The sequence below is a fragment of the Euprymna scolopes genome, chromosome 9, assembly GCF_053919585.1.
Source record: "Euprymna scolopes isolate OS-2025 chromosome 9, ASM5391958v1, whole genome shotgun sequence".
NCBI lineage: Eukaryota > Metazoa > Mollusca > Cephalopoda > Sepiida > Sepiolidae > Euprymna > Euprymna scolopes.
In genome coordinates, this window is record NC_136490.1 from 16,810,510 (window position 1) to 16,826,801 (window position 16,292).

Consider the following 16,292-nt stretch of genomic DNA (forward strand, 5'->3'; position numbering starts at 1 on the left):
ACTTGATATAAAGACCAGGAGAATATGTTTATCGGCGTTAGCACACAGTTATGCACAAGTCATTCTTTCTTGGCAGTCGGACTGACGTATAACCACACTCTATTTGTTGGATTTATTTTTTCTGTTCAATATATTTCGTTTCTAATAATTACAGAGTTGTGTTTTTTTTATGGGAGCACAATAATAATTTGAGATTTATAAACATTAAAAATACTTTTTTCTTTTTTTAAATATCTCTTTTCTCACTGATTATTAGCAAGAAAGTTTTCAAAAACAAAATTTATCACAAAATTATATATTTGTGAAAAGAATATGCTTAACAGATTACCTAATCAAGCTAAGATTATCATTAGTGTATAAATTTTTAAGAATAACTAGAACAAATTCAGAAATAATTGTAAAGGAAGAAATTTATAAAGACAAGATATTTAATAGAAATAGTGGTCTAACCGCTATAAGATATTTTGTGAAATCGTCGATAGCTCTTTGGTAAGATAATTAATTAAACACAATTTTTTGTTTTGTCTTGTTTTTTAATAATTTTTTTTTCTCAAATCAAAACGACCATTTATCTGAAGGCGACACTGAAATCAAAATGGCCACTTTTATGAAGGTGACACTGAAATCAAATGGAAAAATCGTATGAGAGCGACACTGAAATGAAAATGTTCACTTATCTTGAGGAGACATAGAAATCAAAATGGACACTTCTCTAAAGGTGACACTGAAATCTGACTTACCTGAAAAGACAAGAAAGAAAAAAATCATTACAATAAAGTAACACATATAAAAAAGACAAAAAAAAACAAAAACAAAATGGGATATAATAACTTGTACATTCAGCTTGTTTTGGAATGAAAATCATCTTCTAAACTTAAGCATAATCGCCCAGAAAATAAATCCTTTTACAGAAATGTTTGAACGCATTTTAAAATGTTATTTCAAACTGAAATATAATAGATATAATAAATTAACTGACAGATAATGCCTCCATTTTATTTCTCTTTTACTTTTTTCACCTCAAACAAGGCATATTGTCACTTTGACGTAAGGGACAACTATTTGAAAACATATCTTACAGAGAACTATGAAGGAATTGAACAGTAAGATGCCTGTTCACATTACATTTTAACTTCTGCAGGTTAATACAGTCAGAGACATAGCAAACAGGGAGGGGCTCCCAAAGTATAGCAGTGTCGAGGGAATAAACTATTAGAGTACAAAGCTGTCTGGCATCTAGGGATCTCAATAGAAAAGGAGTGGGATTTTGTTGCTTGGGTTAATTGGGAGTATATATGTCAAGGGAGGGCACAAGTGCAGTGGGTTCATCAGAGTACATTTCATTTGTAAAATAGACGCAGGGATGCAATATTTTAACACAGTGCATATGAGCACATGGAGAAAGAAAGTCAACATTGAAGAAAATGGACGTGTAAAACAAAGGCGACTAATGGCTAGCTGCAGTCGATGTGGAATTGGAGAAGGAAAGTGTACACCGAGTGAGATGGACAACGATAGTGAGAGACTTTTAAGTGCGGCTGAATGTAATCGTAATAAAAAAGAAAAAATGCTGACCTGGATATTTATTTACTTGTTTCCAGTTTTATTTTTATGAATTGCTAAAGTAAAGGTTGGAGCTTGGCTGATAGTGTGGGACTGCAATAAATTGACACTGATACAAAAAAAAATAATAAAGATGTGTCCATTCAGGGATGAAAATCCTCTTTCAAACTTAAGCCTGATAGATGACTGACAGACAGAGCCTCTTGAAGAGATACAAGGATGCATAAAAAATATATGTACATATTAAATATGCAACAGATGCACAAAAAAATTATTCCTATTATTTGGGTTCTTTGGACTACCGTCCTCATCATGTTTTTGGTGATATAACTGCCGACTTTCTTCAGATATATCTTGTCAAGCGTTGGAATCTTTCTGACGAACTCAGAAATTTGGAATGGAACCCTTTATTTGACCTATAGGAGTGCATGGTCTCATTCCGTCAACTATGACTGGGTAGAAATCCTAAGTAATTTGCAATTGCAATTTCGGGTATCATCTGCACTTAAGACTGAACCTTGAACCTTCAACTTAGAACTGAATTTTACCAAGTAAACTATCCACTGTCCCAGTAGTCCTTGCAGAAATGCCATGCAGATTCCAGAGTTCAATAGAAATATTTCCGAGCTTAACACAATGATTCCTCGAGTTTGACAGAAAGATTCTTTTCGAGTTCACCAAAGATTCCCGAGTTTGATAAAATACACCTGAAGAACATCGGAGATTACATTAAAATAAAGATTGTGAAAATTACATTAAAATAAACATTGTGAAAATAACACTCAAGAACATAGGAAATCAGAATAATATGAATAATGAATCATCAGCTACAAAATTCAGAACCATAAAGAAAAAAGATGCCACATTGCCAAGATCGCTGGAAAAATGGTTGGATCACTCTACCGCTTCAGTAAGTATCTCACTGCCGATGCAATCCTCTACCTGTATAAAAGCCAGATACATCCTAAAATGGAGTACTGTTGCCACATCTGGGCAGGAGCTGGTTGTGCACCCTATCCTGCCTCGATAGAGTTCAAGGCTGACTGTGAAATCTAGTAGGTGATTCCCTTTTCTCTTTCCTGATACCTCACAGAAGAGACGTCGCATGCTTGTCTATGCTCTATCGTTATATCATTATTTTCATGGCAAGTACACAACTGAATTTGAAACTAAGGTACCCCCTTGAAAAACTTTCACACACAGACTTGACTAGCTACAACCACTATATATGATTTCCCCCACTCTCTACGTGTGCCTAAATCTAAATGCAGATTCCATGAACAAAGCCTGTTTGCCAGAATTGCCCGCCTTTGGAACACTGTTCTACTGGCCTGCTTCCAAGTTGAAGACAACATGGTAGTCGTCAAATCCAATGTAAACAAATTCTTGGTGAACCGTCTCCATAAATAATCAAATTCTACCCAGTTTACACCATTAGTGATTACTACACTACCACCTTACAATCATTAACCCTTATCCTTGAGTGGCCTTCGCGTCTTGATATATGGTAACTCTCAAATTTAAAAAAATATGCACTTAATATCAAGTGCTTAGAAATAGATTAGCCATTTTCTTTTGGGTTTCATTTCCTGTGACTAAGACAAGTTATTTGCACTAGAAAATATCTTAAGATTTATTTGTAATTGGCAGGGCTATCCGGCATTACCCAGAGCAAAAGTACAACCTCTTTCTGGTAAAACTTCTCTCTCTCCATCTTTATCTCTTCCATCCCTAATATTTTCTCCTCCCACCCCTTTTTGTATCCTTCATCTAGCATATTCCTCTCTAACTGGACATACGCACGCATACAATTCTACTTTACAGGGTAGAACAATAAAATTATTGCTCTAGAAAAGACGACATGATTCCATTTCCGTTTGATGAAAACCGGTTTTCTTTTTTTGTTGCAGACCAATAACTAGTTGGCCAGTTGTGTACTCCCAAGGGCTTTCTATCACGTCTGAAAGTGACGCAATATTCAATGAGTGAGATCAAAGATGAACCTCTGTATGACTCATACTCTCCACTGATCCAAATTATGACAACAGGACCATTGTCGGCACCCTTAAAATGCAAATCCGGACGGTTCAACACTTGAGGGCATGGCCAGGGCGAGGAAAACAAAATTTCCAGCTACGGTTATGTTCTTTTGTGTAGTTTCAAGTGAGGGCCACATCATGCTATCTCACATCTTCGAAGTTGATTTGAATGTCAGCACATTGTACCTGGATGTGCTGAACAGTGTGGTGATCCCCTGGTGCTATCAGTAGGCTACTGGCAGACCCTGGATATGTCAACAGGACTCGATGCCGGCCCACAGTCTAAAGAGACCCAAGCTTGGCTTCAGAAGGAGTGCTACAAGTTTGTACCTTCTCTCACTGGGCCCCTTCTCCCCCAACCTGAACCCACTGAATTACTTCGCTTGTTCACATGTTGAAAACATCACCAACATGACCTCCCACAACACCAAATCCAGACTGATTGCTGTCATCCACCGAGTATTTGTTGCTCCTACCGGCATTTGTGGAAAAGGCATGTTCCCAGTATCAGACCTGTATCAAGGCGGTGATTGAGGCTGAAGACGGCTACATTGAATATACGTGAGCTCTAATACATAATCAAGTTACCTGAATTTATTTTTTCGATAAAAGTTTTAAAATAAAGCTGTAGTGTTGTTTTCTTTAGGGTGACAATTTTATCATTTTACCCTGTATGTAATAAATTCTTGGATGAATGAATCTGCATTTTCTCTTCAAATTAGTACGTAATAATATTGAAAATGGATTAAAAATCGATTTCTTTCCTTACAAAACCTAACTTAACCCTCAAAGAATAAATAATTTCTTTTAAATTTTAGATAGTATTCATCCGAGCCAACGCTGATCAACACTATCCCAACTTTGTGGGTGTTTGTTTTATAATGTTTTACTTTTAGTAGGTAGACATACAAACATACACACAGACAACTGCCTTTTATATAATAGATTATTCACTGAGAAAGAAAAAAAGAAGAAAAAAAAAGATACCTATTTCTTGGATATATTTTAATCATACCGTTTATTTCACCTGGAGAACATTTTACATAAATATACGAGATAAAGCAATACTTTTTTTTAATGATTTATATTTCCCTTTAAGCCAGAGATTTTCGACCTCTTTACTCCGCATGTATCTGAGTGCTATTCCCTACTCTCAACATTGTCTTACTCAAAAATTCAATTATATATAATCTCTCAACATATATAAAAATGATGTTCGATTTTTATGTTTATATAGATTCAGTACATCTATAACATGCTTAAAGGAAAATCGTCATTGATGATTTTATTGATTATTGTAGGGCTTTTATTATCATGCACATTCAACCTGACCCTCCACGGATTAGAAACAAGACCTAGAATCAAAGGTGACATGCTGTGGAACTAAATGATATTTTTAGCCTTCATGCCGAAGATTGAAAGAAACTCATTATATATATATATATATATATATATATATATATATATATATATATATATATATATATATAAACGCGGAATATTCAGTGTAGCTTAATCGCCATATATATTTTATAACTTACTAACTAGCTCTACCTATGTATTGAGCACTTTTGAAGTAAATACTTAAAGTTTATGCATAAATTTATACTTTCGTATATTAATTTTATATGAGTAAATTGAGTAGATATATATATATATATATATATATATATATATATATATATTGGACGCTTGGCGTTGCCCAGTTATATAATAGGCTAAAACATGATATTATAATTTATGCAGATTGCATATGTATTATTATGGAATCAATCCTCTGTTGATTATTATATATTACGAGGAATAATTTGCCCAGTGAACTAATTCGCAAAAAATAAATGAATAAATAAATAATAATGATAATTCTGTCTGTGTTTGTCTACAATATCACGTCAGATGATATTTGGGTTTGACGATGAATGCTCTAGAATAGTCACTTCTAATTGATGTTTAGTTTCAAAATGTGCAAACGAAAAATGATTGGCGGCGATTTTAAATAGTACTTCTTTTATTGTAAATTCAACTCATTAATAAAAATATTAAAATAAAATGGCGAGGTACACCAGAGCTTGAACACAGGTTCATTCGGTCTGTAGTCGAATGCTCTACTACTGAGTTATATCTCCAGATAATAATAAATCTGTTTATTTAAGAAGAAATGATTTGCTGACATTTTAAATATTCTCCTGTAAAAATTCTTCTTTTCTTATCTATAATGAGAAAGACTATTTTTAAGATCGAATTTTTTCGATTTTCGATACTTATCAGATGAATTTCGGTACAAAACATATTTAAGAACACTGCCAGACATGTAAATTACCTTTGTGAAATTTGCAAAATACAGGCTCAGCCGTTTCGAAACCTATGAGGAAGGAATTCATACACAGACATACAGTGACTTTTTAAATATATATACACTGGAAGAAACCAAATATATATATTCATACCCTCCACATCTCCGTTGTCCTCTTCAGGCAACGAGCAGAAAAAGGAAAACTCTGAAATCAAACGAAACTAGACTCTAACGACAGAGTTACGCAACAGTGGTGAAAGAGGACAATGTCTGTCGGTAAAGTGCCAAACAAAAAAAGGGCTTGGTGGATCGAAAACTCAGCATCATGGCGGCTGTTTTTGTTATCCTCTTGATGATTATATATATATATATATATATATATATATATATATACACATATATATATATAAATATAAAAGCGAAAATGTATGTATATGTGCATGTGTGTTCGCTTTTTCTGTATGTCTACAAAAGGCTTTTTTTCAGAGAAGCGGTCGGTCGCCTAACAACTTTTTAAAACTTTTTATATCACATGTAAATCGTAATATCCCAGAGTTAACAACGGAGCTCGCCTGTCTATTTACTTTGCTCGACTTCGGGAGGATAAATATTCAACAGTTTTCACTCGCCGCATGTGGGTTAGGCCTTTTCCTATAATAAAAGCGACACTAATTGTCTAGGTATTTTTCCGGTCTCGATCACCGGAAATGTCTGAAAGCAATGAGATGATACCCTGCAGTCAAAAGTTGACCTCATTAAGTCATTAAAACGTGCACCTGCTAATTTAAGTAATTGAATAAATTCAAACGTATTTCTGTTAGCATCTCGCGGTGGCCCAATGGTTAACGTTGCCCTCTTTTTTTTTCACACTTTAATTTCCAAATTTGCCCCAAGGGTTCGGGTTCGGGTTCGATCCTCATACTTACCTACCAAAACATTTTTTTTTATTTTACCCCCCCCCCGGAGTTTTGATTTACCCAAAACCACACACACCTCCAAACACCCGGGCAACGCCGGGTACCCCTCGCTAGTATATATATAAAGGTAACATACAAAAAAGCGATACAATGCAGAGGTGTAACGGATAAATCTTTGAAACAGTTTTTCATGGTAAACAACTGATGATCCCAGAAATAAAATTAGGACTATAGTGAATTTGTGAAAGTAAATTGATTCCGTGATTGAAGGAAATTAATTGATTAGTTAGCAAAATAATTTTCCAATGAAGGACAAAAAATTATATATTGTGTGTACTTATGTGGAATAGTTTTGTTTTTTTCTTTTTTGTTTTTAGCAAAAAATGAATAAAAGAAACAACACACACAGAACCTTTATTTCACCAGAAATACAAGAGGGATTATCCAAACATTGAGAAGATAAAAAAAAAAAAACTAAGCTGTACAATAACATTTGTATATATTGTATTTATCTTTGTCCATTTCACTTTTTCTCAGAATCTACTATACTGATCTGACTGAAATTTGGTGGGTACCTTTGCTGTAAAGTGCATTGAACTAAGTATTTTTCCTGTTGAGTCGTGTTGTATAGAGCTTTCCAGGAAACACTGATTCTGGACAACACTAATGGCCTTGCTAGACTAAGAAAAGAAATACTATTTATGTGAAATAAGTTCAACTGAAAGTTAATTATGTAAATAGTGAAGTGATATGCTCATAAATTTAGCTATAGTTAGTTACAAACTTAAGAATTTAGAAATTCAAAACAATAAGTGATAAGTGACATTGATCACGCCACATTTAGATACGGCATGATCCCGCTGGATCACCGAAGTTAAGCAACGTTGAACCTGGTCAGTACTAAATAGGTGACCATTTGGGACTTTCAGGTGCTGTGTGTGCTCTCCGCTTATCTCAGCATTGTTTCCCGTCGTCCTGGTCTTTTCGTTGCCACTGGACTCAAACAGTGCCGATTCAGGAGAGGTGTGGTTAGGGATTGCGCGACCCTTGCCTTACAATTCCATGCACTACTGCCCCTAAGGAGTATTGTTTGTCTTTCGAGACTGAACGGAAGCATGGCAGATAGGTGACCAGAGGTCACGTTAATGAAACATGTTCTTTAATCGGTTACGTCATCAGAACTCACGAATGAAACGTGTTCTTTTCCAGATGACATACCGGAACAGACAGGTCAAAGATATGAAGTTTTAGAGAATCTAGGAGTTTTCGGCAAACCAGTGGGACATGAGAGTACCTGCTTTAAAACTCAGCCTAGAAGTGGAGGCTGAAAGAAAAAAAAAGATGTAGACATAATGCAGACTCCAGGAGAAACATAAGACAACTGGAATAAATTGATATATAAAAAATATAAATGGTTGTCGTGCGGTCCTTCAGAATCACTCATCAAGATTCCAGAATGTTTCATGTTATGTTGTAAACCGTCATATACGTATATTCCATTTCACAGACAACAGTTGTGATCAGCACCAAGAAGAGGACGCCGGCCATATAAAAAGAAAGGTATGAACTCTTCTGTCCTATATTCTATCATTTAATATGAACACTTATTCAAAGTATATTTATATACATAGTCGTCCATTTAGATAATCTAGACCTACAAAAGTTTCACCAATACTTATCTTGTTGTTTCACCATCTATTTAAGACTTATACTGAAATGGTCTCTGGGCCTTGATAAGTTGTGACCTTTCAAGTAAAAAAAAGAAAAAATAAATTTTTGATGTATAGGGAAGGTTGTGACTATTGTTATTAATATACAAGTCATAAAAGAACTCTCGCTAGAATTAGCATGGATAAACAAAAGTACAGTGACGAGGATGACTATAGACCATGCCCTTCCCCAATTTTGGAGTGGCCTTGTGCCTAATTTTTTATTTTGTTAATTTTTTGCTAAATAACACAATTTCTACTATAATATACAAGTTTGAGCCAAGATCAAAGTGTAGTATCTGTTCTTCAGATGCTGCACTTCCATTTCTTGTTCTCTTTCGGTGGAGGAACAATCCTTCACGACTGAGACAATTTTTTACTTTTGTACCTTTTCTCCACATTAAAAAACGACCCTGGTGTCCCGTGGGGAGGCATTGTAAATAGGAACTATAATATACAAGTTATAATACACTCATTTTGTGTACAGCTGTCGTAGTTTTGCAAGTATATTTTTAATAAATTTTTCGTATTTAGCTCATATTTTTCAGCTACTGTACTTATATATAAAAAGGAGATTTTAATATATGATAAGTCTTTTGAATATGCATATATTCATTGATATAAAAATTTTACTTACATACCTTATTTGTAAAAGGACACAATTTAATCTCGATAACTTGCAATGCGTTGATACTTTTGTGTCTTTACATACCCATATATGGAGAGAGAGAGAGAGAGAGAGAGAGAGAGAGAGAGAGAGAGAGAGAGAGAGAGAGAGAGATGAGTATAGGTTTCTTTGTGTTACGTCGGTGAAGGTATTTACTGATAATATATCAAGATATATTTGCACTTCTAAGAATTCCATTTTGTAAGAGAACTGATAATAAGAGGCACTGTTCTTATCTTGGCTCCTAAGAGAGAGAAAATTCCTTGAAAATGGTATCTGTTGGCTTAAAATGATTAATGTTATCAACAGTCTTTGTCCTCATAATTTTGGTGAATTTCTGCAAGGGTTTGAGAAGAGAGAAAGAAAATAAAGAAACAGTAAAAAGAAGAATAGGAAAGATTTTTATCTGTCGAAAATTGAATGATTTAAATAAGATTAGAACGAAGGAAAATTGATATTTCTGTGAATTAAAGTAAAAACAAAAAAAAAGTCTTTGAATATATGTAGATTTCGAAACAAAACAAAAGGTACGAATTTGATGAAATGTACAACAAAAAAAATTGATGATTGGTTGAAAAATGCAATTATGGGTATAAAGAATTTTATTTGAATATAATAGAAACATGATAAAGATACAAAAATGGGGAAAGACTTTGAAACCAGAAAACAAAGGAAGCAAAGTAGAGACAGATAATATCAGGATAATCTTTGGTAATGCATGAAAGTACACAAAAAGACTGTAATAAGAGTTACTTCCCTTGAGGAAGATTACCTCCTTTGATAAAATAACTCTATAAATAGTAATTTTTATTCGTACCAAACGCCCTTGTATAAGAACTCTATCAATAACTAGTGTCACCCTTTACAAAAAAAAAAAAGAAAAAGAAAAAATGTGTTTATTATAATATTGGACTCCTTTGAGATGAGTAATTTGTATATTTATTTATTCATTTATTTATTTATTTGTTTGTTTATTTATTTATTTATTTATTTATTCGTTTATTTATTTATTTATTCATTTATTTATTTATTTATTCGTTTATTTATTTATTTATTCATTTATTTATTTGTTTATTTATTTATTTATTCGTTTATTTATTTATTCATTCATTTATTTATTCATTTATTCATTTATTTATTCATTTATTTATTTATTTATTCGTTTATTTATTTATTTATTCATTTATTTATTCGTTTATTTATTTATTCATTCATTTATTTATTCGTTTATTTATTTATTTATTCATTTATTTATTCGTTTATTTATTTATTCATTCATTTATTTATTCGTTTATTTATTTATTTATTCATTTATTTATTTATTTATTCGTTTATTTATTTATTTATTCATTTATTTATTTGTTTATTTATTTATTTATTTATTCGTTTATTTATTTATTCATTCATTTATTTATTCATTTATTCATTTATTTATTCATTTATTTATTTATTTATTCGTTTATTTATTTATTTATTCATTTATTTATTCGTTTATTTATTTATTCATTCATTTATTTATTCATTTATTCATTTATTTAGTCATTTATTTATTTGTTTATTTATTTATTTATTCGTTTATTTATTTATTCATTCATTTATTTATTCATTTATTCATTTATTTAGTCATTTATTTATTTGTTTATTTATTTATTTATTTGTGGACTGTTATCCTCATCTTCATAGTTGTTGTTTCACAACGTTTTGGCCAACTATTGCTCAACAGGTGGTTAACTGCAACGAGATAGGAATGCGGACTTTTTTAATTGTATTCTCAATAATTACTGCCTTCCATGGTTGTTTCTGTTCTCTCACCACGTTTTGGCCACCAAATCCTTTGGCTGGCTTTGGGTAGGGGACGTCAAATCCTGATGAAAATGAACAAACGGTGCAGTTTTAGGTCTTAACATATGTAAATTTGAGTTCTGCACCATGCAAAAAAAAGAAATGACTAAGTCCATTAATTGCCCCCACCTCGATTTAGCCCCAAAAGTCCCCAAGGCCTTAACATATTTTAATTTGAGTTCAACACCATGCAAAACTGCTAAATAGACATACACAGGAAACTTTGGACAAATATGGTAAAATAGTTCCAAAAATGGAGTTTTTTATTAGCCCTAAAAGAGCCCCTGGGGCACATCCAAGAGTTATCGCGTAGTATAGACTAACAAAATTATATAGAAATCAACTAGTTACAACTTTTCAGAATTTTATAAAAATCCAATGCATCAACTTTTTTTAATAAGCACAAAAGTGTAAATTTTAGCCATTTTAACCTCAAAATCACCCCTGGGAAATCCGTTCTGTTACTTTTTTTTTTTTACTCATATCATGTTTAATGTTTGTGCAAAATCTTTAAAAATTCCAAGGCATAGTTTTTGAGAAAGTGCGAACGGACGAATGGACAAGGGGGAATTTACAGGTCCACCCTTCTTGTGTCGAGGGACCAAAAATGGTAATATACTTTCTGGTGTTTCTTTTTACTTCACTCAAAGTTCTCAGAAATCAAGGGGACCCCTTATAGGGGATAACACTTGATCTCTATATGAGATGCATAGATATTTGATTATTCCATTAAAGTTTTCCTTTACCTGTCAACACTGAAATATTAAAGAAGTTGGGAACATAATTTTCTTCTCCTCTATCGATCATGCGCAGTTAAATGAGTTTCAAGATGGTTTCATTAATCAGAATATACTTTTCTGATCACTTCCAAATGTGTTCCTTATTCTTTTTCTTTACTATTAATCGATTCCTTACTGGACTAAATAATTGCAATAGCATAAATTATTAAAACTAACTTTTTACATATCTTATTTAAAACAATGTTTGGATTACAAAATTCAATCCACCAGAATGCACTTCGGTTTATTCATAATTCAACCATTTGTTAATGGTTTTATACAAATCTGAATTACTTTTGTCACTTCAAAATTTGAAAAATAAAAAAAGTTGGAAGCATTGAAACTTTTAAAGTGAAAGTTATTTCATACTTTCTTGGCAAATCCCAAACAATAGATTTGGAAGCTAACTCACATCAAATAATGTTGTAATTACGTGGTAAAATGACCCAAGCATAATAATGTTGGTTCAATTAACGATTTAAGCGATCAGTAAAGTAATTAGATTTTTGAAAATCATATGGAAAAAATAAAAAATTTCGCATATAATGGAAGAGAAGAGTACAAAATAAAAACAGAAATTAAAGTAAAAAAGACTCCCAGCCAACAATAAAATATCTTATTTATCTCAGTGCTTAGATTCAACTTTTTTTTAATGTTCATCTTTCATTGCTGATGGACAACACGAAACCTGGTTGATGATACTGTGATTTGTGTGTCAAGTTTTTGTAGCAAGAGTTGCGCAATCTCCAACCACATCTCTCTTGAGTTGGTACTGTTTTATTCCAGTCATCATCACTAACCATTTCACCCAGTGGTGTGTTGGGCAATAACAAATCCCCTCCACCTATCCTGAACCAGCCTAGCCAGTAAACCCCAAGAATGCTGCATAGCTTTCCTCTCCCTTTCCACCGTTCTTCTCCAAAACTTTATTCCATTGGCAAGTAGAAATTCAGAACGACTAGAAACAAGGCCAAAATAAGGGGAGAGCACATATAGACTCTGATATTCCCAAATGGTCACTCATCTGGTACTGGCTAGGCTCATCATTACTTAACTTGGGTGATCTGATGATATACAGTGTGCCAACCTGATTATGCTATTTTACTGGACGAAAGAATAACCGGAGTCTATTTAATCCACACCTTAAAATAATGCAATTTCTAAATAATGAATAATTTTTTCTTTTTAATAAATCTACTAACAAATTCGATTTCTTATATATATATATATATTGTAAGAAATTATTTATAATATTTAAAAATAGCACTACAATAAACCAGGTCAATTAAGAAATAATGGTAAACAAATTAATTTACAAGGACCAAATACTCTAGAGAATATTCCTATTATATATTCTCTGATATTGCAGACACATGTATACGAATATACCTAAAGTATATAAGCTGGAATTTAACAGTTAGACTTAAATAGCATTTACTCTGATAAATAAAACTGATTCTGTTGTCAATTTTCAGCTGTTATTGTTGAGCAATGAACTAATATACGTTGCTACAATTTATTTATTAATTTCATTTTGCATTTTCATCCTAAACAAGACACAGTGTCATTTTGATGTAGGAGACTACTATCTGGAACATAATTTGCAGAGATATTATGTAGGGAGTTGAGCAGCAAGATGTCTGCTTATATGATACTTGAACTTCTGCATGTTAGTACAGTCAGGAAAGCAGGGACCTGGAAGGAAATTCCAAAGTCTAGCAGTGCTAGAGAAGAGACTATTGGAGTAGAAGGTTTTCTGTCATATGGGAATCTCTCGTGTGTAAGGGTGGGATTTAGCTGATTTTCGGGTTTTTCAGGAGTATTTATGTCGAGGAGGTACAAGGGTTTGAAGTTTGTCAGAGCACCTACCATTAAAATATTTGTAAAACAAGCAGAGAGATGCAACATTTTCTCAGTGGAACAGCGGTTGAAACTTAACTGGCAGTACAGAACCTATAAGGTTAACAATTCTCTTTTGAACTTTGTCTAAGGGTGGGAGACTAGAAGTAGAGGCACCAGCTCAAATGTGGCAACAGTACTCCATAAATGGGCGAATGGTGGCTCTGGAAAGGTACAAGATACTCCAAGGCATACATAACTTTCTAGCACGGTAGAGAACTCACCTTTTTTGTAGGAGTTTTGGCAATGCCCTCAAAGTATCTATTCCAATTCATGTTTCCTGTGAACGTTAATTAGTTTAGTAGTTTGATGACACAGAGACATTCTTAAATAAGCACCTAAAGACAATAATTAACTTATTTTTTTAATAAGAGTTAACGTTCCTTATTTGCTGAAAAGCAAATAAGGGACGTTATATATGTTTATAACAAACACAGAAATATTTGCTAAACAAATTTTAATAAAATAGGTCTCTAGCAAGGCTTTGTTGGTACAGCTAATGTGTTTATCATAATATTTTTTTTTCATTAAAAATTAAAACATGATTACTCCTTGAAATAAGGGACACTCCAAAAAGGCATCTATTTATATATCTATAAAAGTGAAATTGTCTGTGTGTGCGTGTGTGTGTGTGTGTACATTTTCTTACCAAACTACTCCGTCAGTTTCAGTCAACAGACTCGAAATTTGACACAAGAGGCATTGAGATTTCATTTTAATTGAATCTTAATTAAATCTTTTTAATTGGTTTTCGGTCAGAAATTTTGCTGTCAAGGGGTGAAAGTTCAACGATTTGACCGTTGAAAACTTTACCAAACTCCTCCGCCAATTTTGGGTCTAAACACGTCAAATTTTAGATGCAGTTACTTGGACATGGATTAAACTTTTTTATTTGATTTGAGCCAAAAACAATAAATGTAAAGAGGTCAAAATTGGGGTCAAACTTAAAAAAAAATTTGACCTCTGTGGTCTCTACCAAATTACTCAGGTAATTTTTGGTATAAACATTTGAAATTTTATATAAAGGGTATTCAGACATGCAGCAAGCTTTTTAATCAGTTTTGGAGGTGAAAATTTGGCTTCTAAAGTTGAAAGAGTTGACATTTGTAGACTCTACCAAACTCATCCGCCAATTTTGGGTCTAAACACTTGAAATTTGAGATGTAGGTTACCTGGACATAAGTCAAATTTTTTAATATATATATATATATATATATATATATATATATATATATACACACACACACAAACACACATGCACCTAAAGTTATGAACAGTAAATAGGGTCCGAGCAAAGCCGGTCTGAACTGCTAGTAATAAATAAATAAATGCCCGTTATTATTATTATAATTATTATAATTATTATTATTATTATAATTATTATTATTATAATTATTATTATTATTATTATTATTATTATTAAAATATCAATATTCTTCTTTTTATGTGTAGGAGATTCTTGATATTAAAACGGATTCATGTCTTATTTCGATCGATTTTTATTTTTAAAAAAATAAATAAATAAATTAGTTTAACGTCTGCTTTACCTGCCGGCTTTCAGAAACTTACTTCAAAACTAACCTATCTCTGACCATGTCTTCATCGATTCCTCTTTCTTTAAAATCTATCCTTCTTTCTTACTTTTTTTTTCTATATTCTCCTTAACCTTCCTGTGGCAACTGACCTCGCTATCTCAACTGTTTTACACCTACCAACCCAAGAACTCTTATCTGTTCTTTCAATCTTTTCTCCTACATACATCTCTTGATTTAATTTTATTCTGCAGGCACCAAATCTAAACCTTTCTTTAAGACTTAAATTACACATTCATCATATCATTTCTTTCCATGCAACACATATCCTCAACCCCCATTAGCCAGGTTTCACTTCCATGCATCATTACACTTCGTGCTTATGCTCGACGGACCTTTTCCTTGACAGAGCGTGAAAGAAAAAGTAATACTTTTTAATTGTGTGATTGTGTTTTTTAATTGGTTTATTATGTAATTCTGTGTTTTTAATGGGTTTATTAGAAACTATAACAGAACAAATTCATAATAATGAAACACGCTTTCAGACTTTGATAAGTGTAAAATACCAGACCCCAAAATATTTCAGAGGCATAGTACATATTAATTTATTTTTATTTCGGACTATTATTCTCATCTTTATTAGCTATTGTTTTTCATTTTTTATTGGTTTTGTTTATTCATAACGTTTCGGCCAACTATTCCTCTGGCCTTCGTCAGGTGGTAACCGCGACAGATAGGAACTTCGAATCTCCTAACTGCATTCTCAGCTATCACTGCCATCCGTAGCTGTTGTCGTCTCACCACATTTTTGGCCAAGTAAACCTCTGGCACACTTTGGGTGGGATTGAAACCGCTAAATTAATATATATAATGCTCATCTCAAAAATGAATACCAATTAGGGAATAATATATATAGGCATAGTACATGATGAAAACTATTTAAAAATAGACATTAGACAACTGAAGTTATGGGTTCAGAAAAGTTTTGATTAAACGTTCTTGCCTATTAATTTACTATGATAAATAGACTGCTCAGTGAATTTGGAAGACAT

The 16,292-nt window shown here is 32.5% G+C and overlaps 1 protein-coding gene across 6 annotated transcripts in view; it reads right to left on the bottom strand.

The window, feature by feature from the left end:
* Nucleotides 1-16,292, bottom strand: part of LOC145284444 (RAB11-binding protein RELCH homolog) — a 2,006,047-nt gene that overhangs the window by 343,186 nt on the left and 1,646,569 nt on the right. For 5 of the 6 annotated variants that reach the window (XM_080133262.1, XM_080133261.1, XM_080133259.1 and 2 more), the window contains one exon: nucleotides 513-740. The exons of the other annotated variant lie outside the window; for it this stretch is intronic. In XM_080133262.1, coding sequence (XP_079989388.1) covers nucleotides 670-740 — 71 coding nt within the window. In that variant the 3' untranslated portion in view covers nucleotides 513-669. Of the gene's footprint in view, nucleotides 1-512; nucleotides 741-16,292 lie in introns of those variants that run through there. 6 annotated transcript variants of the gene reach the window in all.